At 34.8% G+C, this 27607-nt stretch overlaps 1 protein-coding gene across 2 annotated transcripts in view; it reads right to left on the reverse strand.

Annotated features, from left to right (window-relative positions):
* The window catches only part of TBC1D22A (TBC1 domain family member 22A), a 156236-nt gene that overhangs the window by 112007 nt on the left and 16622 nt on the right, over nt 1–27607 (reverse strand). For both annotated transcript variants that reach the window (XM_064656246.1, XM_064656248.1), the window contains exons 5-8: nt 23470–23540; nt 18119–18247; nt 16918–16980; nt 10263–10377 (exon numbers count right to left, since the gene is read on the reverse strand). In XM_064656246.1, coding sequence (XP_064512316.1) covers nt 10263–10377; nt 16918–16980; nt 18119–18247; nt 23470–23540 — 378 coding nt within the window. The remainder of the gene's footprint in view (nt 1–10262; nt 10378–16917; nt 16981–18118; nt 18248–23469; nt 23541–27607) is intronic.

Genomic DNA, 27607 nt, shown 5'->3' on the forward strand with positions numbered 1-27607 from the left:
AACAAAAATAATGCTGACATCTGGAAAAAAAAATAAGAGGAATTTTTTTTGTTTTAATTTTCTTTTAAAAATGTATTTCCCCCTCTCTTCTCCCAAAGAAAGGGAAAGTTACCTTTTAATATAACACAGTTTTCCTGTGAAGGTATATTAAAAAAAAAATCATTTAACTTTTATATTTTAAATACCTGAGTAACCTCTAATGCAGTCTTTATTACAGATGCACCACTAACTTTTCTATTCCTCTTATTACCATATTTTATTTGACTCAAAACAACAAGAGTTAGGAATAGCTTTTAAAACAGGTGAAAGCATCTTTCTTTTTACACTCCCTTATTGATAAAATTGGACCAAATTGTATCAGATACACAAATCAGGGACATTACACCAAAGAACTGTTCTTAGACAAACATGATTTCAATTTAAGGCATTATGAAAGTATAAGCACAAAAGAGTAAAGCAAATGTTTTACAAAGTAAAAAGAAAAAAAACTGAAACATGTACTACTCTTAGTAATCAAACAGCAGCTCATGAGAAAAATTTTTAATCAAACTATCATCTTGAATTACATCTTGCCCACAAAAGTATGTTGAATATGCAACAGTTCAGAACTATAAAACCCAAGGACAGCGTTACCTGAAAATTGTTTGAATAATCAAAAAAATACCATACTTAGGCTATAAACAGTAACATTATAAAGCAATGCAATGATCCTATTAAGATTTAGTAAAGCCTACTGTGTAGAAAGCAAACTATTTCCAATGATGTGTAAACAGTGACAGGGAAGCTTCATAAAACTCTAGCAAATGAACACAACTGTGACAGCTGTTCTTTCTCCCTTTTCATCCCAACTTGAATTTCGATTTTGACTGAAGTATGAAAATATAAATGCAACAGAGAAGTTAAGTTAGTAATAGAACTGGAGTCTTATCACTTCACTTTTCAAAAGGTTGGGGGTTTGGGTTTTTTTCCTTCCGTAAGCTTTATGACTGAGAACACTCAGTGTTGGCTTTGTGAGCTGACTTTTGACAACTCTGGTAACTCTACTAACATATAAAATTGCACGAACTTTTAAGTTTTACACCAACATGACAATAGTTGTGTTAATCACTTGTTAATTACTTTTTAATGACTTTTTTTCATGCAAAACTATTCCTTACATACTGAGTTTTTTCATTCAGTATTAATATTCAAGAATCTATGCTTTAGTTATATAGATTGTCCTTTCTTTGAAGATAATTTAAAAATTTTAAAAATGAAAAGGACTAATACACCTTAAAAGTTATGACATTGGGGTTTTTTTTGTATTGTTCTAAACAGGCACCCATAAGACACTACAATACCATTAACTCAAAATACTGATTTTCTCTCATATAGAAAGCTAAAAATAACACGCAATTAAGCAGTTGGATATACTTAAGATAATCATGTCTCTTTTTTTGACAGCTATTGTTAACAACATCTTGAGAATTTTAACTTTAATTAGACTTATGCCACTACAAGCAGACAGGAACATTTTTTAAAATTATCCACAAAAACAGTTTTAGTTAAAATACATTAACTTTTCCCTGAAAGCTAGTGAAGCTGAGGTACATCCTACTTTGTCAACTAATACATCTTTATGATTTAAGTATCCAGCACTATTCCAACTCTCTATCCGTAATCAAACTAAATAAGATATTTTATCACTGCCCACACTTGATTCAAGCTTGAAATATGTGCTAGTCCATAAAACCAAGACTTTTGATTTTGCAATTTGTGTGGTTAACTGAATGGATTGTAAAGAACCTAATTTGTTTCAATAGAGGTCATGAAGATGACTAGAGATAGTTTTTCCATCGCATCAGGATGATACAACTTCGAACCTTTTGATTATAAAGAACTACAAAACTACTTAAAAAGAAATTAAGATTACAGAAAACATGACAGAAGTAACATAAAAAAATCCACATATGATAAGCAAAGAAAGGGGGCAAAGCCCAAGTCTATAGGATACAACAATGCATCTAACATTTCGGATGAACTGTTCTCATTAGCTTGAAAATCTGACAGTATATTAAAGAGAGAAATAAAAATTGAAACAGAGAACGATTGATTTTGTAAAACAGCACTGTCTATAATAAATCAAGGCCCTTCAAGACAGTACTAAGAATAAAAATACTAGAAAAGCAGCTTGCCATATCCTGTATCTGTCTGTTGAGATACTTTCCAGAGTGCTCCCTAACTTGCTAAGCAAAAAATAAGTGGAATTCACAAATTCTTATCATGAGCATGCAGTTTAATAACATAGCTAAAGCAGTCTCAGCACTACCTGGCATTAAACAGAGACCTTGTTTCCCCCTTCTTCCCTAACATGCTCCTATCCCCACATCCCTACTCTGATCCTCAAGATGAGTGCAGAAAGTTAAATTATTCAGTATATTATGGGCTTAGTTTCCAGCCAATTTAACTGAACTGATCCACTGTGCCAGAGAAAAGCCAATGCTGACCAAAAAGAGAAGATAGGAATGCATGTTTCAGGTTGGGAAAGAGAAAGCAAAGCTACCCATTCTGACAGCAGAAAGCCCTGATTTAGCTGTGTGATCTAAGCATATGGCAAGCAAACCCTTTTCTGTCCAACTAAACCTAATCTGGAATTACTCAAAGATGCAACTCCACTGTGAAGTTTAAGGAACAGTGAAAGGAACGGGCAGGGTACCCCACAGTGACCTCTTGAAACAACAAATGGGATCTGGAAGAAGATGAATTCTACAGAGTGTAAGAATCTAGTTCACACTGTTCCAAGCTCTCATTAGGAATCAAATATATCAATGAGTAAAATATATGTAGCAATATACTATTACCCAACTACATACAGTTACTTGTAAATATATGCTCAGCTGCTACTTATTAACACCTTCTCAAGGTATATTCCAAAAAATGCCAGAATTGGGTTGGTGCAATTAGCTAAAAATTCACTAATTAAATAAGTAAATCATCTCATTTTGATCAAAGTAGACAGAGAGTGCTTATGCAAACAGATCCACTTGTGTATATTTGATACTAAATGCCACCACTAATGTCCAGGAGGTTAAGCAACTAGGGAAAAACAGTAGGCAATAAACTCTATCACTACCAAGCTACCCACAAACTGCATATCTGGGTAAAGCTCAACTACATTCATTAGGACTTTTATACTATTATAACTAGGTAATATATTTTATACTATTATAACTAGGTAAAAAAATAATCCTTAAATGAAATAGTTATATAGCTCTAATCCAAAACAAAGGGTCACTACAGAATTAGTCAAACTGCAACTAAAAAATTAATACTCCAACAAGTCATGCTGAAAGATAAAGATGAATTTGTCCAGATAAATAATTAAAATAAATATCCAAACACAAAAATAAAAGGATCAAAAGATTAAAGGCAATTTATAGTTCACTAGTCCCCTATTAATCAGTTCTCTTCATTACACAAGTTCTGTCAACATATTTGCCCTTCTTCATCCTCTCTTATTCCCTAACCCTTCATAAACTAATCATGAGATGTCCTCTTAATACTATCTACATTTTCCTTAGTTCTGTTTGGAATGCCTTCAGATATTCTGCTTTACTAACGAACCCTCGACACAGCAGTATATCACGGAGTACACTGCTAGCTCACAAACAACTCAAACAATTCACTGCTAGTTGTTTTCACATGGATTTTCCTACTTGTTTAAAGTGAATAAAAGAATGTAAAATAGTAAGATTTCTTTAGACAATTCAGCATGAAAAATTATATTATATATTAATAAAGACAATTGCTGAGATATTGTGAATAATTAATTTTTTCTTAAGTGAGACATACAAAACCAAATTAACAATTTAAAAATATAATCTCTCTAAGTGCTTAAAAAAAGTGCTTTCTAAAGCACTAAAATTCAGGTCCATATTTTTATTGTCTTTGTTTCCATGTAATTTACCTGGAGGAACTTTGGGATTTTTTTCAAAAACTACAATTCCAAAATATTTAAATGAATGAAAAAAATTTCTAGCTGCTTTCCCACTGCAGTCAAAATCAGTCCTGCCATAGAGCACAGAAGCCTGGCACAGAAGTACCAAGTCCTCTGTGGATGGGCTCAAAACTTGTGGACCTTCTTCACCTTTCCCATGGCACAAAGTGGGAACTATCAATGTGTAAAACCAAATTCAAATGCTGTTTATCTTACCCATCCCAGTCCTCCCTCTCTTCAGCTCCTCTGCAGCACTTACAAAATACTTTCACTGTCCACAGATTGGCACAGCAACACGGGATGAGGGGGGAAACATATTCATAGAAATTGAAAAAGTGAACAGTGGTTACTTCAAAGCAAGCTAAGATAATGCTGAACAACTTGTGTGTCACGTTATGGTTATATATACATCTATGTGTACATATAGTAAGTGTTCCATAACTCATGAAAGCAAAGAGTGCTTCAAAGAGAACTGAGAGGTAAGTAAAAAGTTTCAGGTCACCAAGTAGCTCAGGTATATTGCAGCTCTTTTTCAGAGGAAAGCATATGATGTTTCCTAGACATTTGTAGAAGATGTAATTGGCTTTTCAGTACTTTCAAGTCTTGAATTCCAAAGTTTTCTGTAACCTTTCTTCATTCTCTGCCCACCCAAATCACACAGATAACAATATTCCACTTAATTATCAAAGAATATTTCACACAATATTGCTTATGTTTATGATACAACCTCACTGATGTCATGAGTATTACTATAAAAAGTTATGGAAATTACTAAGAATCAGCACCAAAATACATTTTTGTATATGGAAATTACATTACTGGCAATTTGCATTAAAGAGAAAAAATTTAATGTGATCAAAATGGAATTCGTGGTATGGAATTTTCATATGACAGAAAAGTGATTTAAATTACTTTGAATAGTTTTTCACACAAGTTTTACAATGGTTCTAAAAAACATTTGTTTTCTTAATACTTTCATAACTTGCAGGAAAACGTTAAAATGTCAGTTATGTTTCACGTCCCTGCTTTTACGTAAATTTAATTTGTGTAAATTTCATAAATAACTTCAAGCAAATGTGTAAATAAAAACATTTTAATACAATATTGTGCAAAAACTCATATTTATTTAAACAAAGAAAAACATTAAAACAGTAGAAGTTTGTTACTGAAGTTTAATGACAAAATTCAAAGAAAAGTTCAGGACTATACAACAATTGCAAATAAAACCTTTTCATCTATCTCAAGCTGAAAAATTCCCCACATTCCTGAGCACTCAGTCCTCAGAGATTTTCCAGAATTTCTTTCCTGGTAAATCAGAAGACAGCAAAACTTGAAGGGCCTGGGAGAAGCAGAAGCACCCAGTTAATACAGTTATAGTTCCTTGTTCAACTTCCACTTTATAAAAACAATCTGTTGTTCCTTGAGTTTCATTCAGTCTCTTTTAAGTTGAATAACTACAAATACGTTCCATCTTTTCCACTTTATCTCCTCAAAACCTACATGCATGGGTCTTATTCATAATTCTCCAAGGACTAGTGAATTGGTGGAAAGGTCTAGGTGTTCAGACAGCAGGATTAATTATCTCAAATTAATTTACATACTGAAGCAATCAAGGCTTCAGCTTCGCCTTCTGAAGGAAAGGAAATAATGCATGTTAAACAAAATTTTACCCTAGAACCCTCCAAGTATGAAGAAAAGCAGCTCTCTAGAGTCAGTGGGTTAATATTCTTTGTTCTCTGGCTTATATCATTCAGAAATTAAATTTTATGTACATTCTAAACAGATCTACTTATTACACAAAAATTACAACTCTCCTCAAGAAAAAAATAATCTCTGCTTAATTGACAATTTTTTCATATTTTATAAACAAACATTGAGGAATTACCTCAGATACTGCCCTGATAAAATGCTCTGAAACTTTACTCCAATTATATAATAACAATTTTAGATACAGCAAACTGTGGAAAAAATAATTTTAAATATAATTATTCACAGTAGATCTGTTGAAAAAGAGGGAAAGAAGGCAAAAATGAGACTGCATACTGGTTTATAGAGACAAGAAGACTTTCTGTAACATGTGAGAGGAAATAGAAAGAACTGTAAGCAAGGGAGCTATAGATAGATGAAGGCTTTTTCAAGACCAAAGAGCCTTTCTTTACTCACAGTAACACTGGTCTGGGAACATATCCCACCCCAATCCCACTAGGATTTGGGCCTGGATTAATTATTCCATGAAGTCATGGCAGTATCGATTTAAAAAACACTAGATAACAGAAGTTTCATTTAATGCCTTCTATGAAAGGATTTAAGATCACATGAAAAAATACTTACAAGAGCAAGACCTCTCTTTTCAAAGTTTTCAGTTCATGAGTTCTTGTAAGCATCATCAAGCTCCTCTACTTCAAGGAGATTGTAGACAATATCTCAATCGCCATTCCAGTCTTCAGCAGCCTCATTTTTCTTGGCATTCTTTATCCGACATAAAACTATGAATTGCTACAAGTGTTCATTTTCTGCCCTGGACTTCCTACTAACTCCTAATATGCTCTTGATCCAACACTGCTAAGGGGTCTCAAAGTTATTTCATACAGCCATTCCACTTAACAATGGCCTGACATGCATCCTTATTATGGTCATGTTTCTCTTGAGCTTTCATCTCTCTCGATAGTGAATAAATCCAGGTCCTCTCCGGGGTTTTAAATTTACACACAAGGCCCAGTGAATTACTGAAATGACACTTACAGCGAAGTGTAGCTAACTCTGTGAGCAAGAAACCACGAGCAACTCTGCAGCACAACCTAATACTTGGAAACAATGTAGATCAACAGGAATTCAGGGCAAGAGGAAGGTGTACGAAGAGCGCAACACGTGGCAACTTGAAATAGGACTTGCAGTCCAGTGCAAAATTTCTTGTTCATTAAGGCTGTGAACAGTGACAAGTCACATGGTACATCTTATTAACAAAAACACCTCTGGTGCATCCACAGGGATGAGATTCATTTTGACACAAACTAATATGCTGCAAACATACAGAGCTTTTAGGAAAACTTCCCTGACAGTAATTAGCATTTGTTCTGACAACACGTTAGTTACACCACCGCTATGTCATCTAGGAGGTTAGAAGCAAGCACAAAATAGTTTTCCTGCACTTGTAGTGTTTGAAATTCTAAAGAAGCTGTTATAATATGGCAGGAAAAAGATCTATAGCATTTTTCATAAGGGGAAAAATTAAAAAAAATAATGTTGAGATCAACATACAGAATCTTTTGGTATAAGAAATCCAAGGTTTAAATTCCTCCTTCTCCTAACTTAGACCAGAAATTCAAAACTGAAATTACTGTATTCCAGTAGGGGCCACTGTTTATCCCCTTTGAAAGTTTCCTTAATTGCCATTTTGCCTTTCCTGGCTTGGTTTGACAACCAAATTTTATCTTGCTGAAAATGTTACAGCATTCTGCTTTTATTGCAGAGTGGGAACTAATGAGACATTACCAGATTACACTTTCATCATACTTACACTGATGGAAAGGTTGAAAGTATGCCCTCAGCACTTAACATATTCAGTTCCTACATTCAGTCACTCAATCTATTCTCCACATGTGAACCTATGTGTTAAAATTGGGTACCTCAATCCACGCTAAGCCATAAGGACTTCAGTCCTTGGATACAGACCCACAAAACCTATTTTATGGCATTCAGATTTGAATGAGAAGTAAATTAACACTTTCACCCATGTCATTTGTATTTTCAAAAGTTCTGTAACAACACTGTTCCAAAAAGTTTGCAGACTTCCTTAGCAGAGCAGAAAGCCTCCCATCACTAGAATAAATATGTCACACATTTGTTATGCAAGATTAAGGATTAAGGGCTCTCTCAGTTGTCATAAAGACAAAATAAACACGGCTTTCCTCCCACCAAAATATTTGACAAAACTGCAGCTGTGTTTAAACATTACAAGGATATACCATCAGATGATCTAATCAGCACAACCATTAGAGGCACTGTCAACCATTAGAATTTATTATTAATCTTTAATAATTCTTTAGGACCTCTTTTTTTTTTAATTATAGACAGAACCTAAAATAAAAGGCATTATCACTTTCAACTGTACAAATTAGGACCCAAGTGACTTTGAACTGCAACAAAAAGGTTTCAGTTAAATTGAGAAAGAAAATACAAAATCAAGTTAAAAGATAGCAATAAATAAAGTACTTTAATGTAAAAACCAATATTCATTTAAAATCAAGAAATGGGATCTAGAGTAAAAACACAAGTACATACAGAGTATCACTAGAGTAAATATTAAATATAGTAGCAGTTTAAACATTTTTGCTAGGACATTTCTGCAATTCTGCAATTATTTCTATCTAAATTACTAAACCACAATTTACAGTCTGATTTTTGATTCCTATAATTTTATTACAAAACTCAGGATTTTTGAGGTACTTCATAAATTTCAAGTCCCCATTTCAACTTTAAATAAAATGCCTTCTCTTATTCATTCTAACTTGAATGCATCACTCAGTGGAACTTGAATATATTAGATTTAAATCAAAAGGCTATTTAAAGACAAATCTTTGAAAGTTTTTATATGCCTCTGAGGGGAAATAACTGCTGTTGGCAGTTAGTCAGGACCACTGCTATATTGAAAGAAATACCTTCATTTTGCTATTTTTCTTATGACATAGATATTAGCTTTTAAATGAGCTTTCAGAATGCAGTTTTCTGAGCTTCATACACTCTCAGTGGCAGAATATCTTCTCTAGTTGAAAGTTTTTGAGTTTTTTCTTCACTGAACACTTGCTGGAACAGCTATGCTCTCTGATACAAAAACACTGAAAAACTGCAAATACATTAACAATCACCAGGGCCTCCAAATGTAAGTTGGTGGTAAAGACAAACTTATTTACCATATTAATTAAATGCCCTATTTAACATGGAATATCAATTCTCTAATCACATCTCATTTGAACTTCTTATTTCAATTAGCAACCCTAAAGTCTACTAGAGACCCCACTGCTCTAGGATCATTAAGAACATTTTCATTATCTGTCAAATGAGGGAGTAAAAGGCAGAAACTGCAAATACTCTCAGGAGTGGGCCTCTACCATACTTAAGAGATGATTAGGGAGAAAGCAGCAGTAGTTCTCACTGGTTGCTTAGCAATGAAATGTCCCCGTATGAAACAAGAAATGAACAAAGCAACAGAGGTGTTGCCATGCAAATGAGTAAATGGATAGTCCATCATCCACTCAAGGATAATCTGTCCTTCATTAAAACCAATCAATCTGGATTAATCTAGATACCAATGTGTATCTTGCATAGAGAAGGCAGGAAGAATGCACTGAAGTAGGCAGACAATGCACTTCTTAAGTTTACATACACAACACATATTCTCACTGTATGTGAGTATGACAAACAGAAGTACAAGGAAAACAGTTTTAATTCAAACCAGATTAACACTGTCATTTTTACTCTTAAATCTTACCTCTTATATCCATAGTTATACCTGAGCTATTATTCAATAATTAACAATTAGTCATTCTCTTAATGTTTATAACAATTTAAATACTAATCTATAAATTTAAGATTTAACCCACATCTGAGCTGGTTAAGTTTTCAAAAATAAACTCACACATAAAGCCACAAACAACACAAATAGAGTTGTTGACACTATTGTTGTTACTAATATCATAAGCCCCAGAAGAGGTAAGCTTTTAACCAGGGAAATTTGATTACTGTTATCTTACATTTCAGAGCCTAATTCCAGGATTTTTTCAGCCACAGATGCAGTTTTAATAGGTTCTTTTTATTTTAATTTTCCCTCAAGGTTTCCTTGTTCCTTGGGTTATTTTTCTTGTTTTGGTATGGGGTTTGTTCTGGGGTTTTTTTGGGCCAGTATTGTTGGATTTCTTGGTTTGCTTTTTTGTTTTGCTGCTGTTGTCTGGTTCATATGTACAATTTAAAGTTTTCACAAAAAACATGAACAGGAGAGAAAGAAACACAGAATAAAACTACCTATGAAGAAAAATGCACCATGAGTGGTGAATACTTTTAAAGTACAAATCAATATGATTCCTGAACTCCACTGACTACTTAAAATCTGATTGCTTCTCAGTATATATTTAAACAGAACAATACAGATTTATAATTTAAAAAAATTATTATAAAATTCGTATATCAAATTATGTTTTGATTAGCTCATCCAAACCATAGTCAGATTAAAATGAAAATTATGTTTCAAAACCAATATCAATTCATAATTTGGTATTAAGATAAATCTTACCTATATATTCACAAACGAAGACCACAAAAAAAGGAGTAACAAGATCATTTATGCCCTGAACATATCCACTGGCTGGATGGCGTATTGCCCAGATAAACAAAATTCTTTCAAAGATCTGAAAAAGAGTTAAAGAAACCATCAGATAATTTAACAAGCGATGACCACATTTTAAACAAGACACTTGAAAATTATCATAGAATCATACAACATGCTGAGTTAGAAGGGACCCATCAGGATCACTGAGTACAACTCCTGGATCTATGCAGTTCATCCCAAGAATCACACCACGTGCCTGAGAAGCAAATGCTTCTTGAACTCAGACAGGCTTTGTGCTGTGACCACTTCCCTGGCGACCCTGTTCCTTTCACCCTCTGGGGGAAAAACCTTTTTCTGATACCCGACCTAAGCTTTCCCCAACACAGCTTCATGCCATTACCTCGAGTCCTGTCACTAGTCACAAGAGTGAAGAGATCAGTACCTGCCCTGCCACTGCCCTCCATGTTGATGTTGAAGACCTCATTGCAGACAAATTTAATATCATAGAGCTACTAGTATAAAAAAACATACAAAAGCATAAATGAACACTGGTATTAATAACTAACTTCCAGTGCTATGTAAGCTTCTCAGTTCTTCAAAAGAGAGCATTTTCAGGGTATTAGCACATGTTAAAATCAACCTAGTATATAATTCAGTTACAGTACCTACTGCAAAGTAGCCCTTATTCACTGGAGCTTTTCCAATAATATAAAATTCCTCTTTCCTCAAGAAAAAGAAATATTACATGATCTTCCCATGATTTTTCACCTTTTTGAAATAAGTATTCTATTAATGCAGTATTCTATTTATTCGTAACAGAAAGAAGTACTTGACATTCTTTAGATTTTTTAATAACATGCCCATAAAAAGAGATTCCATAACAGTTAAGCTTGCCTAATACTGCAGTGTGGAGTTTTACACTTAAGAAGTGTGTATACTGGTTAATAAAAAATGTGAAACAATCAGAAAATGTAGAAATAAGGCAACTGCCTGCCATATCACAGAACCTCACCTCCTGAGCTCTGTAAACTGCAGCTTGCTTAGGATCTGCAAAAGCTCATAAATCCACAACATATCTCAGCATGAGGAGACTGGAGAGTAGGAAAATCACAGAACTTTCCTCTGACTCAATTTAGGTCTGTGACATTCTGCATTTCCTCTCAATTATTTGCTTCTGAACATGCTACTTGCCTTTGAAAGGCTGCAAATAAGCAGCAGAGGGAAAGCTGCTACCTGCCTTGTCCTAACTACAGGTACTCAATCAAGTATGCATAATTTTCTGAAACAAAAGAATGTTTGCTCATTCTCGAGAGCACAAACAACATCACTTTTCTGATCAGGCCTCAATACTAACAAAAAGGAGCCCTTTTCAAAGGACCTCAAGGGTTGTGTAGTTTGCTGCAACCCCAGTAATCGATGAATGCTCAGGCTTCAAGAAAGCCTGTAAAGACCTTCTCTGAAAGGACACAATAGGGAGAGGAAGCTTATTTATGAAGTCAGTATTATTAATATTCAATCTCACTTCAAGTTTTTGTTAGATTGAGAAGCTGACTATTTTAATTCAATTTTAAATAAAATCTTATTGTTTAGTTTAAAAGTCCTCTTGCAGTTATTTTTAAGTAAGGAAAGGTGCTTGAAAGTCCCATTACAGGCTTCCACACAATTTACCTGATACTGAAACATATTTGTACCTTTTGCTTTGAAAACAAGTCCCAGATATCAACACCTACTCTTTCCCCACAGGTTTTCCTTTGAGAATCAACTGTCTTCCAGGTTTTATGTTTCCCTGGCTGAAAATTCACGGAAGAAGGGAGACAGTCAACAACAAAAAGTACAAAAAGTTTTGGTGAGCACTGAAAAACAAGCTGTAACGCAGCTCACGTCTGATCCATTACAACTACAATTAAGACTCAGTATTTGCTCAGCATGATTTCAGAAATTAGTCAGAAAGGGAGATACTCATTAGCAAATTCTCCATAGAAGCCTCTCGTTCCCATTAGCCAAGATGCTTATTTCTTTAGCTACAAATTCTTGGTGCTAGTCCTGTCACCTCATGTTTTTTAACATGCACTGCATACTAATCCAAAAAATACCAGTCTCTGCCCATCAGGCAATAGCCTGTGGGGTTTCACTGTATAAAGATTTTACACCCTGCAATTTACACCTTACTTTTACATTTTACCTAATTATACCCTTATGAAATTGCAGTTATATCCTAATTTTTACTATTACTGGAAAACTGCAAATCTAGCTAGGTTAGTTAGCTCACAGCCACCCCAACTGCTTCTGGCAGTTGCCACTTCTAGTTTCAGTAACAGCAGTTCTCAGTATTATCAGTTATCAGTCTGTTTCACTTCAGAAAAAGGACATGTTTAACATACTGCAAATACAAATAACTTTCTTGGAAAACAAACAGCAGATACAGGTGACTAGAGAAACCTATTTAAATAGCAATTACTGAATGCAGAATGGTATTATGTACTAGGCTAAATAAAAAACTCCTGGTGTGATGGGGTTGCAAAATATGCACAGTTAAAAAAAAAAAACAAAAAAAACAAACAGACAAACAAACCCCCACAGTAATTCCGTAAGAACTATTAAAATACCCACTGTAAAAATTATAAAAATTGTGTTTTTTCATGAAGCCATTTCTAAAGTCAAACAACCCACAAATTTGTACCATCAACCTTTTGTTTCTTCAGAATCTGACAATATATGCAGTTTACACTGCAGATTGAGAGCCCTATGGATTTTAAAACATTTTTAAAATCCAGGTATGGAAACTAAGGGAAGTGGGGGCCTATTTGGGTTTGCTGAGGGGGTGGTGGTTAATATTATTGAGCAGGAAGCATCACTGATGGCACATCAGCTTTAATATCCCTAAATGCACCTAATCAGAAATCCAACAAATACACACTGAAAAAGTGTTTTCAATTTCCTACCCATTTTCATAAGGTTTCATTTACTGTTCTGAATTGAAAAAAAATGAGCACTGAAAACTTGAACAGCAGACTGATTTAAGTTTCTATACAGCACTCATCACTGTGCTCAAATAGGATTCATTAAAAAGGTCACTTTCCCAAAAGCTTCCCTTCTCGATTTCCAAATCAGCAACAGAAACTGGAATTATTTTTCTGCTATGAACCACTACATCTCATGAAATGTCATTACCAATCTATTATTCTCTTTTGAATTTAACGCTCATTCATAATTACAGCAAGAATTATATTCACATACATAAAGAGAAGAAGCCATCAGCTTAAATGCAGGTTTTGAATTTCTTGTGAGTTCTGCACACAGGGTAACCCTTTGAAACCTGTCTTTGACCCATAATTTAATTTCCTTCTCTTCTTTATAGCCCTTGCCATCTCACCTTAAAAAGGGGGAAATGACTGTTGCCCACCTGAGACCAGCACCATCTTCCCTCTCCCTAGAAGGGAGTCAGTTCTGGGAACAACACAAGGCCCCTATCTAGATAAGCCCCTGGGAATAGGGTGGGATCCCCTGCGAGGCTAAGGGATTCAGCAGTGCTGTGGCAGGTGTCCAGAAACCCAGAAAGCAAGGGAAAGAAACAATGGAGAAGATGGATGCTATGACCCTTTCAGCATCTTCTGTACAATGGCACCGAGCAAGATGGGCTTGGTTTGGATCAAAGAGAGAGCAAAGACATATGCAAGCCCATCCTCACAGTAGCCCACACATTCAGTCAGATCAGTGGAGCTCCAAAATGAAGAACCTGCAACTCTGTAACATTCAGGATATTAATAGATCTGTAAAAATTAAATCAGATCTCTATCACTTCTTTATAACTCAAATACTTCCTAGATTTCCCCTTATCCTACTGCCATCCACCCTTTTCACAGTTTTCTGTACTTCAAGACCACTCACTCCCAGCTATAAGAATCTTATTAAAATAGACTTTTGGTTTACACTTTCTTTTTTATTAATCAACTGTCCAATCTCACTCCTCCAAGCCTTCTATCATTTTTGCATCCATTTCCTTACTACTTGCAAGGGAAGAAGAAAGGTGTTGGAGCAGGGAAGATGGATGGGATAGGGTATGGACAGGGATTGGGGGGAGAGTGATTGTGATGTGGTTTCTTTAAACATTCTTTTTAAACATGAAAGCAGCAGCACTCCAGTTGTACAATGCCTTAATCTACTTTATAGGGATCAATTATGGCTGTTACGTGGCTCAATTTACTAAACCTTCAAACTGAGAAGGGTAAATACAACCTGCAAGTAGGGATATCGAGCTGTATTCAACAAACTAATTTAAGGAGCTGTATACATACACTGTTAGCGTTGGAAGAGAACTCAATGCCACTTGCAAGTACAATCACAATTTCTAGAAAGTGTGGATTTAAAACACATTTATTTTAAGGCAGTGTTTAAGATGCACATATCCAATGAAGTATTAGAAAAATATTCCTTTGGACAAGTTCAACAAATAACTAGAAATGAAAAAAAGTCTAATTTTATGAAAAAAAAAAATCAGCAAATGAGATCTCAGTAAATAATATTAAATGAATATGCTACTTGAGCATTGTTACCTGCCAAAAGACAATTCAAAGCAAAAAAGACCTTAATAATTTCACATTTAATGATCCCACAAAACTGACTGAAACTGCTTTGCATACTCAAACTTTACTAAATAATATTTAGCATTGAGGAACTATTGATATATTCGATTTTACTTAGAAGGAAGTTACTCAGACACAGTATTTCCTTTTTTAGTTATTCCCAAGCAAAACGAGTAGTGTTTCATTCTACTAATCTATTCTACTAGTGTCTACTAGTTCTGTCAGCATTTTCAGATTAAGTATAATTCAGCTATACAAAAAAAATCTTCAACTGTGACTGCTTGTAAAAAATACTGCACTGCTATGTTTTTCACAGTAATATATTCTCTGAGTTCTCAAATAAATTTTAAGTTCTAAGTTAATCATTCAACCAAAAAGGGATTCAAGCTCTTCCATAACTAATTCTTTTCAATGTCTTATTATAGGATGTTTCCACAATACACTAAATATTTAAGAAAAATACACATTTCATATGTTGGAAAACCTTAATGAGATCTTCTTTAATTATCAATACAAGTTTACTCTAACATTTCTAACTGTAGTATGGAAAAAGTAGATATCCATTGTAAATACAAAGTAGTGTTCCTAAAAACTATTATCAAGTTCACATATAGTCTAAAGAAACACATTAACCATCTCTTAAGAGCAGTAATATATCTTGTCTCATGCATAATCAAAGGAGCAAAAGACAAAACCAGTCCAAGATCCTACAGCTTTCTATCTGACAGTCTCATCATTTTACTAAATAACACTTTATCTCAAACTATTCTCTAATGAGAATTTGATATCTTGGTATCATTTTTATTAAGGTACTTCTCATCCAAATATTTTGGTTAAAAGAAAGGATATTAAGCACATTCTGTGAAGATGTTTACCTGGACCATTCTTCTTCCAGTGACCATCTTATAATGAAATAATATTCACCTTCAATTTCACTTATTGGCTCATTTCTACCTAAACACTGACACTGATCTTATTTATTTCTTTAAGTTTATCTTACTGGTATTGTTTCCTTCTCATCCCTTGATTTTACTTACATTACTCCTTGATTCACTCCTAGAAAAGCTCAGGTAAAACACCAATGTGTAGGAAAGCACTATATTTATACTATTTTCTCTCAAAACACCGCACTAGGCTATTTCTTCAAACCAATTTCTCCAACACGTGTGGAAGAGCATTTCCATTATACAACTAATTGCAATAATGGAAAAACAAATGAAAGCTAGTTCTGCATTTAACTTCTCAGAATGATCTATCAGAAGATGTTTTATTGGGCTCTATAATGGTACAAACAGAAGCTACATGGAAGTACATTTGAAGGTCTAACTAGAACCATTAGAAAGGAGAATGAATTGAAGAATTAGAAGAAATGATTGAAAGAGGATGATCCACATCATCTATACCATTTATGACCCATATACTTTAAAATGAAAAGTCCCCATGAGATTCAATTACCCTACAATATAGGCCAATTTGACTAACATATCATTAAGCATGTATTTAATCATATTATTATATATTTACATTAATCATAGAATTACAACAGTAGGAAAACAATTTAAATAGTGTACTCAGCATACAAAACTTAGAAGGAAGTAAAATCAGGTAATGCACTCATGCTACAAATTCAAAAAAGAGAATTTCCCAAATGGAACACTCTATGATGAGAACTTCCAGACCTTGAATAATTTTGACAAATGCACGGAACCATGGGACTATGCCCTGCATTACTTCAAAAACACAGTATTAACAAAATATATAAAAAGGAAAAAAAGGAAAAAAAAAACCTCAAAGGCACAAGACCAAAGAAAAAACTGACAGATTAGATACAGGAAATTAATGAGATGCCTTTGCTTTTACTACTCATATTTACACTGCTATTCTTAGCCTAGACTTATATATCCTCATTTGTTTCAGGTAGTTCTGAAGTCAAAATAGCAAGTACCATCAAATTAATTATTAATCAAACTGTGATATCAGATTCATTAATAAAATGTTCTCTAACCAAAAAAAAAGTCTTTAGATATCATTCTTACCTCTGTTACTTTGGGCTGAAGTCTTAAAACTTCAGGACTCATGCGTGGGATATCTATATGGATCTAATTAGACAAAGAGGAATACTGTAAAAGGAACCAACAGCACACTTTCTGAACAACACAGTACTTAAAGTAATTCTGTTATTTTACAGTATTAGTTATAATCCTGTTGTATCATTATTTTTGGAATTTTTACTGTATTTCGAAACATACATCCAAAGCTTTAAGTCATTGTTAACCTATCAAAGAGGCAAAAGAAAAAAACATATACATTTGTATTCACATTTTAGGATCCTTACATCACAATTTTTTGCAAATTAGGGGCATATTGGCAATGCTAATTACCTCAGGGTAATTACAAGTAAGCACATACTACTATTTCTATAACCTCATGTTCAACTGCCACTGTCAGAATCATAGAATCTTCTAGGCTGGAAAGACCTGTAAGATCATCAAGTCCAAGCGTTCAAAGGTAGAAACAGAGTTTAACACCTATTTTAATATATTTGACAATCAAGAAGAGAGCACAAAAATACTAGGATTTCTAAATTTTTATTCCAAACTTCACAAAGGAGTTTTATGCAACAATCCTAAAGTGATAACTTTGGGCTCCATACACAAGTACCTTATGTTAGTGATGCTATATATTTCTTGCTACTAAATATCAGGCTTGAAGTTAAAAGAAAGATCTCAGCCTCCTCTTTGGGAAGGTTAAAGTAGTATTGTTTGGTCTATACTTAATGTTACAAATTATTCATTTCAATACCAAACTTGAAGATAACTTATCTGCTTATCTGGGTGGGCATAACAGTTTGACACCCCTATGTTTATTGCACATCATACACAGTTCCAACTTCCTAAGCAAAAGTATGGAGCCAGTAAAAAACAGTCACTGTTGTACTTTCCCTGTCTATCCTCACTCATTTGAAGGAAGGTCTGAGCATGAGACTAAAGATTTGAAAACACTACTAATCTTAAACAAAAAAACATGGCATCACTAAAGCTGACAAAAAGAGAAACCCACTATTTCGTATTTCAGAACAAGCTACTCCATCTTTTTGCTTCAGAGATTTAGAAAAATTATTAGAGAGCTGTCTATCCAGAAAGAAACAGAGAAGAGCAGTAGCAAACATCAAAAACAATCTCTTTAGGTTCTTTAGGAGTGTTCTGCAGGTAAAAGTCACTTCAATGGGTGTTCTACCTGTCTGTAGGTATCTTGGTGATTTTCATCATTTCTGGAATCATAGTATTGTTCAACAAATGCAAAATACTCTTTGCGTTTTCTTTGTAAAGTGCTTTCTCTTCGGTCCACATTTGCAGGAAGATAGCCCTGAAAAAAAACAGTGACATGAGGAGGATATTACTCTTTGCCTTGCATACAAAAAGCACTGCTGGCATTTGATCACATGTGACATAATTAACTGACGTAGTGCCACGTAGTCCTACACAGATCTGAATAATCCTTCAATAAACCATTTTTCTTATCAGTCCAACTGGTACAAAAGTTCAGATACAAATACCACATAGAATCACTAAAATGATGTTGACTTCCAGAGAGAAAAGTTCAAATAAATAAGTTCAGGTAAATATAATGCCATATGAGTCCTTTAATTTCTATGTGGCCAGTACCGGAGGCAGGTTTATTAAATTTTTAAACAAAATGCATATTAGCTCAGTTGCCTTCAAATAGGAATTATATACATTAGCAAATAAGTTTAAAACATGGTTAAACTTGTAACACAATGAAGTATTAATTCAAAAGCTTTAAAAACATTCTAGTTACATTATCTCACTGTTTCCAGTGAGAAAAAAAAACAATTTCAAGCTCTCATTTCATCTCAGCAGGTTACTAAAAGTTTCATCACAGAAAATAATCAACAGTTAGTGGGCTCTTAGTTGTAAGAACACTTGATGTGTTTCCTTAGTTGTTTCCCAAAAGCAATTTATAAATATTATCTTATTTTGCACATGGTATGGGCATACAAAGGAAGTTATGTTAATAGATCTGCAAGATCACACATTGTTGCATTAAGTATAGAACAGATCCGAATGGTTCTTCACTGAAGTAATTCATATATATATTTGAAAATCCCAATCTTTCTCCCCCCAAAAAAAATTTAAAAATTCATTCTTATTTTCTTCTTTAGTCCAGTTTGATCATCATCTGTAGTATCTCAGTCTACTTTTGATTTAAAAAACAAGCTTAGGATACTACTTCAGCATTTTACAAAATGTAAATGTTATTGAATGTTCAGCTTATATATAAAGTACACTTATTAGAAACACTGTTATTCATGTAAATGGCTACCAAAAAGTTTCCTGAATATTCACAAATAGTTAAAACTTTCCTGTAAGCAACTTGCTTTCAAATGGTCAACACCAACATCCCACAACACTGCAAAAAAGAAAGCCAATTCAAATTTAACTTACACGGCCATCCTAAATAAATACTTTGTATAAGATTCATTTTAAAGATGGATGGCTTTGAAAGAGATCTGGATATCCAAGACAATATAAGAAAAATCTAATTATTTACTAGTCAAGTCAAATTAAAATATTTCTTGCCAACAATCCATAAGTTCCCCTTCCACAATAATAGCTTTCGCTATACTAATAATAATTAGTAAGACACAGAAATCAAACTTATGTCAGGTTTAAGTTTCATTAACAAAAATAACCTTCATAACATCAAAAAAATCCTATCCTAGAAGTGCAGCAACATTTGCGCTCATACAATGAGCCCCAGCCATCACAGGTAACTAACAGAAGAGCAGATCATGTTGACTGTCATCACACAGCATGTACAGCACAACCAGTGGATGAGTCCCAGGCAGCATGGATTTAGGAAGGGCAGGTCCTGCACTGGAAAAGGCTGCCCAGGGAAGTGGTTGAGTCACCATCCCTGGAGGTATTTAAAAGACATGCAGATCTGGCCCTTAGGGACATGGTTTAATGTTGGATTTGGCAGTGCTGAGTTCATGGTTGGAATCAATGACCTTAAAGGTCCTTTCCAACCTAAAAAATTCTATGATTTTATATTAAAGGCAGTTAAAATGTTATTCTTGTATACTTTAATTTCTGAGCTAATAATAACAACAGAGTAAGTGCAAACCATATTATTTTCCAGATAACTTAAGAGGTAATTGCTTTTGCAAAACCATATCTTTTAAGATATACTGGCTTGTGTCTGGTTCCAGGTACTTTAAACCGCATCACCTTCATTTTTGCCTCAAGACTCTATCTGACACTTAATATCCTGTCCCAATCTTTTGTATTAAGTTAGATATTGAATTCTGACGCCTGTTTATTCTCAACAGTTGGGGGGGGGTCCCTGTAGGATATCTTAGTTGGTTGCATTAGAAAAGAATTCATTTGTGAGATCAGATGTGATTGTTTGAAGGACCCTGATACTTTCTCACTCAGTCTTTTTGCCATTATTCAGTTTCAAAGACTGAACTAACCTTTCAATTCGACATGTTGTGTTTGCTGTTCAGTTTACAAATTAGGTTTTATTTTTAACAGTTGGAAAGGCTTGCAATATATCATCAGTGAATAAACTCATGGAGAGTTTAATCCATTTATTCATTAATTTCCTCCAAAGGCTTTTGCAAACATATCTTTAGTTTTGTTATTCAAAAGAGAATTGAGCCTGGATAGTTCTGCTTGCTGTTTAGGTACAGTGAACCTAGCATTTTTGCTATATTTTAAAAATAAATCATGCAATTTTTATATATACTGTTACCAGCAGATATGCATAACATTAACAGATCCTATTATACTGATTTTCACATGTTTTCCTTTAAAAAATATATTCATCAAACATGTTAACATTATTAACCTGCTGTCTATGTAATAAATATCTCAGCAGATCAATTTCTTAAATCATTTTTAAAATTCCAATTTCCATGCTGATTCTACAAACAAGATAAACACCATCTGCCTCAGATACTACCAATTCCCTGAAAAAGTCTTAAGTTTGGGCTTTTTAAATAAGACTTTTGAATAATTCCAACACAAACATATCCAGCCTTAACTTAGCTCTAAACTATACTTTGGTTTCTTCAGTTTTCTGTCCTTTTTTTAGCATTGCAACCGATCTTTAATCAAAATGTCGCTTTTGATTTTTAAGAACACTTATTTCCCCAGGAGCTCCCAGTGCAGTGTATGGAATCACAGAAAGGCTTGGGCTGGAAGGGACCTTAAAGATCATCTAGTTCCAACTCCCCCTGCCACAAGCAGAGACACCTTCACTAAACAAGGTCACTCATAGTTCCATCCAACCAGGCCTTAAACACTTCCAGGGATTATCACACTACTCCTTACCTGGGACACACATTAATAATAGCTCAGTATTAGGTTACCATTAGAAAAAAGCATGGTGAAGCTTATGACCACAAAAACTGAAAGCACTTTTTCTTCCCCACTTGGGAAAGAAGATGAAAAAGATGCTGCCTTACAGCATAGAAAAGTAATGATTACTAAATGACTCATCTTTGGGTTTCCAAAATATATCACAAGGACCAATTAACAGATAAGAAATCACGGTAAGACTTTCTTAGAAAAGCTGAGAAATTTCAAAGTATTGCCATTTGGAAGTAGAAACAAACCAACCAACTAACCAAAGTCTTGTAGGTCTCTTATTAAAAAAGAAAAAATCCACTTAATTCGTAAAGTACAAAAAAAGTAACCTGAAGACAGTTTTTTTTCAGAGGTATGACAAGACAGATCAAGTTAAGAATTGAACTGAAATAGATCCTGAACTGGAGTGGTTAAAGCAACAGAACAACAAACTCTACACTTAAGAACTCCTCTAGACCAGGAATCTGAGGAATACTAAAATAAAGTCAACTTAAGGAATTCAATCGAAGCTCATGGAAAGCCCATATTCTTACTAGAGAGCAAGAAGAGCTAGTTTACTTTATGTAAAAGTTATATTTTTAAAATTTGCATAATTCTTACTCTCTAAATCTCAGTGTCAGTCTTCTGATTCAGAACTTAAACTATTCTTATGCTTTAGCTTACTGTGTTTCAAAGTCAAGTTTGAGCTAGCCATATTTTTTTTAATTTGAGTATTTTAAAACAGGCATCCTAAAATTCAAGAGAAAAAAAAATGCCCTTTTCATTACCAAAATCTCACAGACAACTTTGGAAACAGAACTAAAATACACTGTAAGCTCCATGTTTAATTTCAATTACAGTAGGATATTTGAATATCCACCATTAAGCTGCATCTGCATTTAGCGCTAGAAGGAACTAAGCTGCAAATTTAGTAGAACTCATCAGCAAGAGAGACTCTTTCAGTCACTGGAAATCAGTGTCAATCTGAAGTAAATACTTTGCATTCCCTACGGAATTATTCTATAAAAAGCAAAGCAGTTTAAGTCTACTCTCTGAAAAATTCAATAGTGTTAAACTGGTGTGTGTATAATTCAGAATTTTAAACAGTTCTTAAATGCATGAAGATTTGCTGAGAAAGTGTCTTTCATAACCTCTGGAGAATAGACAGAACAAGAGTTCTGTTTCTTTTTAATACAAACATCTTTGCAAGCCTTCTCCCAACCACAGGCAAACAAACAACAGCTAAAATGCACAACTGTTTGCCATCAAAAGTACTATAGCTTAAAAGGTAGACATGAAAAATACTTCCATGAGGAAAACACTGTATTTTTGCAGGAGAAACATTTTAATTAGAGAGCAAACACTGAGATTAAAAAAAATCCTGTTCTCTAACACCAAACCCAGTTAATCACAGATTCCCACAAGCTTCTCTCCAATGCCCGACCAAAGCACCTCTGTGTGCTGCTCCACAGTATTTCAAGCTACTACCAAGCTACTACTACCTACTCTCAAGCTACTGCCATTGCAAAATCCTCTGGCCATTGGGCAAAGTTCAGAGAGCTCAGCCAGTCAAAGATTCACATTACAAAAAAGTGATTAGCTTTTTAATTAGGTTGTCTCTCTGAACTGACTCACAGGTCTGACATCAAGAGAGCCAATGCCACAACTTAATTGACCACAGCAGTTCCGACTTGTTCATCCTAAACCACTATAGAAAAATCAGCCAGAAAACCTACAGATCCTATCAGAGCTTTTCCTCAGTACATTGTTAATCCTTTCTTGCAGTTACTTTAATGTGAAGTCCAAATGAAGCCTTTCGTAGGACACTGATAGGCTTCGTTTCCTCTACTGTGTGTCTATTCTCAAGAAAACCGTAAGAACGTTCTTGTCTTTGAACTCTCCACCACTCCATCAGAACTGGTTGAAAGAGGCCTCTGTTATCACACAAGCCTTTCTTTCATAGAAAGCCAGGCTGAAAAATAAAGATATATAGCTGACATGATTTACTACTACTTCTCATTCCCCTCCTTTCAATTTGATAGGATAAGCCTGAAACTGAACAAAAGAACATAACTTCCATTACAATTCAGCAACAGGACACAATGTTTTCAACTATCACTAATGGATTATAACTCAAGCAAAATTATTTGCAATGCTTGAAAAAAGCTATTATTACTAAATGCAAAGGAAGAATTAAAAAGAAATACAACTTACTGAAAGAAGCTTCCACGCAATTGGACGAACCTGTTTGGGAATGCCAGACCAACTCAATTTTCGCAATTCATCTATCAAAAGAGAAATGTTTCATGAGAACCAAGGAATCTATTAATTAATATATACAGATATATTCAAATTAGCACAAAGGTTGTAACAACAATGATCATGTCTTCTTAGAAAATCCAATGAAATCAGAAATATAGGGCAATCCTAATGACAATAAAATACTGGATAACTGCTATCCATAGGGATACCTCTGATAATTGGCACTGAGTGTGATAAGGTAACTTTCTGGAGTATTTCTCAGCATTAATTTTTAGTGTACATGCCTTACATTGTCTCCCTTGGCAACTTACTATATAAATGTATTATTGTCCCACTGTTTTTTGAGATACATATGAAGGGTAAACACACGTAAAGCAGTTGTAATACATTAGAGTATACATGAAATATAAGGAGCAGCAGCATATGCTTTCAAAAATATTAAAAGGTTCACAGTACTTCTGTACACTATGCATGGATGAAGGAAGCATGAAAGCATGCTCATACACATAACCCCAAGAAATGTGGTGGTATCACAATAAATTTCTCACTTATTCTTCATCTCAAGGAGTTGAGAGACACTGGAAGAATACAGGATGACCAAAGGATCAGTAATATTAGAAAAATATGACACTACTAGAGTTCATTGTGAACCAAAGTCTCAAAGAAACAATGAAAGCAGAACTTGTGCAGACTATAAACACAGATTAAGAGACAAACTGAACAGTAAGTCACAGGCTGGCACAACAAATATACTTCATCATGAGTATGTTGTCACTGCAAATACAAGGATTCAATGGGAAAAAGACTCCAGCTGTGATGATCAAGCACAAGAGGCCCAACAGGGACCCCCTGACAGCACCCGGTCACATAATTTTACCTTTTTTCCCATTATTTGATCTTTTTCCACTACGCTTCTACTTCCTTTTCTCTGTCCCAATTTAACAAACCACTCCAATTACTTCTTGCCTTGATGGTCCCAGCTTTGCTACAGCTATACCCAACTTTGCTATTTCTGAAATGATTACCTTCGCACCGCTGGTCTTGTAACACTGCACTTTCCAAAGTGGCCCCCGTGGCCACTCTCCACACAATGGCACTGTTCGGGCATTTCTCACACAATTCCCCCTTTACTACTCGTGGAATCCCATAAGGTGCTATCTACAACTTCTGACAGCTTCTCCACACTGTGGTTTGTTATGTACAGCAATTTCTCACATCATCTCTAGTAGTTCTGCACACCCCAGGGAGTTTGCTCGGCCTCCGAGCAGCTTTGGTATTTGCTTGCAGTCCCACCATATCTGCAACAAGCTTCAATTCCAGCCATGATTTGATGTCAAGCAAATCCCCATGATACCAAGCACTAAATCATAAGTAACAGTATCACTGGTTATATTCTTCTAAGAGCCAAAAAGGCAGGAATCGAACAGAAGTAGTAAAGGCAAAGTAAACATATAATATAAACAAAAGTAGAAAAATGGTATTTTGTATAGTTTATGAACAAAAACAGCAAAAAAAGAGAGAATGTCTGCTGTAAGTAAACACATCTACAAATTATTTATGTATTTCTACTCCATCCCAGAACATGATAGTTAGCTCCAGTTGGTTTAATAACAATGAAGGCCCCAAGTCTTCGAGAGCAAGTGATCTCCAACTGTGTATCATCCTGCTCCACTCCTCCTTGTGCAGTATTTATGAACAAGTGTGCTTTACTGGATCTGATCTATTTGTGTCACTGGTAGTCTGGCTGAAAGGAAACCGATCTTGTGGGTTAGTTTATTACTTTCTTACACAATCATTTGGGTAAAGTTTCAAGTTTTGGCTACTGTTACACACAACCATACCATTTACAAACTATGTAATTAGTATATGCAGAAAATAGAAAATAAGTTGCAACTCAAAAACTACTTTTATTCTTTTCTATTAACATCAATTGTTCATTCTCTACTCTACACCCCAGCAAACTCACTCTAATTTTTAACCTTTCTGAGGTTTTTTTTCTCCTCCCTTAACGAAATAGCAATCTATGCACAAACATGGGTACCAAGCTTTAAAAGCAGGCCACGTAAAGAGAAGGGGGGAAAAAAAAGCATGAAACAAGAAAACATGCAAATCTACTGTCACAATCAGAAATGTGGAGCATGTGATTAAATCAGTAACAAATCAGCTAGTACAAAAATTCTACTTACTCCTAAGTAACTCATTTAAGGCCAAACACAAGAAGTACACAGAAAATTGGAATACAGCTTATTCCAGTAAAGCTTTCTATCCTGTGGTGCTGCTGAGATTTCCTTCTATATTGGAGAAAAAGCATTTAAAGCTTAGTTTTATATGTTTTCAAAGTTGTTTCTCAAACTCTCTTTTAGAAATGCTTCCACGCATTTGGCCTGACAGGGTTTATATTCTGCTCTACTCTCCTTATTTCACATAGAACTTTAGCTTTGGACTGTATTTAATAACCTCCTATTGTATTTGATAACCTCCTCTGCTCTGTTGGTCATGTCATCCAGGATGAACTTTCCAGGTCTGAACTTTCTCAAGGCTTTTGTTTCTGGTTTTGCTTTAGTTAAGTGGTACAGTAATTGCTTTCAGGACAGAAACTGTCAGACGGACATATGACTGCACATTTGAGAATTAAGAATCTAGAGTTAAGTAAATTTTATCACAAACCATTAGCCCTGGGTATGTGATAATTCTACTTCTTCACACTGACTGATGCCCTAAATCACAGACCTCAGTGATCCTTCCAGTATCTCAGACTATTCCAAAAAATCACACAAAATTCTGGTTCTAACTTTTCACTACAGTGAGCTCAACTAGCATTTTGCCAGTGACAAAAAGCACACAATAAAATTGAAAGAGGTTATGCAAGAATTCTTATCAGGTGCAGTAGCAAACCTCAAAAGCACAGTCTGACCCTTGCATGTCACTGTTGTTAAAGCATCACTTCATGTTATGCTTTCCTCTGATGGTTCATCACCAAAAAAAGAGGAAAGAAAACAAGGAACCCTGTCCTTTCCAACAACAATTACAAAAGCAGGGCAAAAGTCATGCCTAGAAGACTTAGTCTAACATTGCTATAGTAAAAAATAAAAATTATTCTGGTGATAAGAGAGAGAAGAAAATACTAAAGCATATACACAGAGTACCACTTTAGATATACCCAAAAGACTGTCAGTGAAGCTAAATTCTAATAATGCTGTTAAAATACATTAATCACACGTACATTTTATTTGACATACAGAGCTAACTTTTATAGAAAGTGTATCTATTACTGTTTTTAAAGTGGGCTTTATTCTTAGAAGTGACCTACCAGGTGACTTCATAAAAATCAAATGATAACCCAAAATTGAAATACTTGCGTTCCAGTTCTCAGGTTACATATAAGACATAGTGTTAAACAAAAAAAGAGCTGGGATTAAATCATTCTGACATTTTTATCTCATAATTAAAATACTAAATTCATAGAATAGCTTAGGTTGGAAGGGACCTTTAAAGGCCATCTAGCTCAGCAACCCTGCAATTAGCAGGGACATATTCAACTAGATCAGGTTGCCCAGAGCTCCTGACCTTGAATGCTTCCAGGGATGGGACATCCACAACTTCTCTGGGCAACCTGTTCCACCACCCTCACTGTAAAAAATTTCTTTCTTATATCTAGTCTGAATCTACCCTCTTTCAGTTTAAATCATCACCCCTTGTCATATCAAAACAGACTGAAAAAAATTCTGTCCCCATCTTTATTATATGCTCCCTTGAAAGGCCACAACATCTCACCAGTGCCTTCTCTTCTCCAGGCTGAACAATTCAGGATCTCTCAGTCTGTCTTCGTAAGAGAGGTGGTCTAGCTCAATGATCATCTTCATGGCCCTCTGGACTCACTCCAACAGGTCCACGTCTCTTTTTTTCTGAGGACTCCAGAGCTGGATGCAGTACTTCAGGTGGGGTCTCACCAAAGTGGAATAGAGGGGGGAAAAGGGGAGAATAAGCTCCCTCAACCTGCTGGCCATGCTGCCTTTGATGCAGCCCAGGGCACATTTGGCTTTCTTATCTGGTCAGCCTCTCATCCACCAGTACCTGCTCCCTGTCCCTC

Source organism: Pseudopipra pipra, chromosome 5, assembly GCF_036250125.1.
Source record: "Pseudopipra pipra isolate bDixPip1 chromosome 5, bDixPip1.hap1, whole genome shotgun sequence".
Lineage (NCBI taxonomy): Eukaryota > Metazoa > Chordata > Aves > Passeriformes > Pipridae > Pseudopipra > Pseudopipra pipra.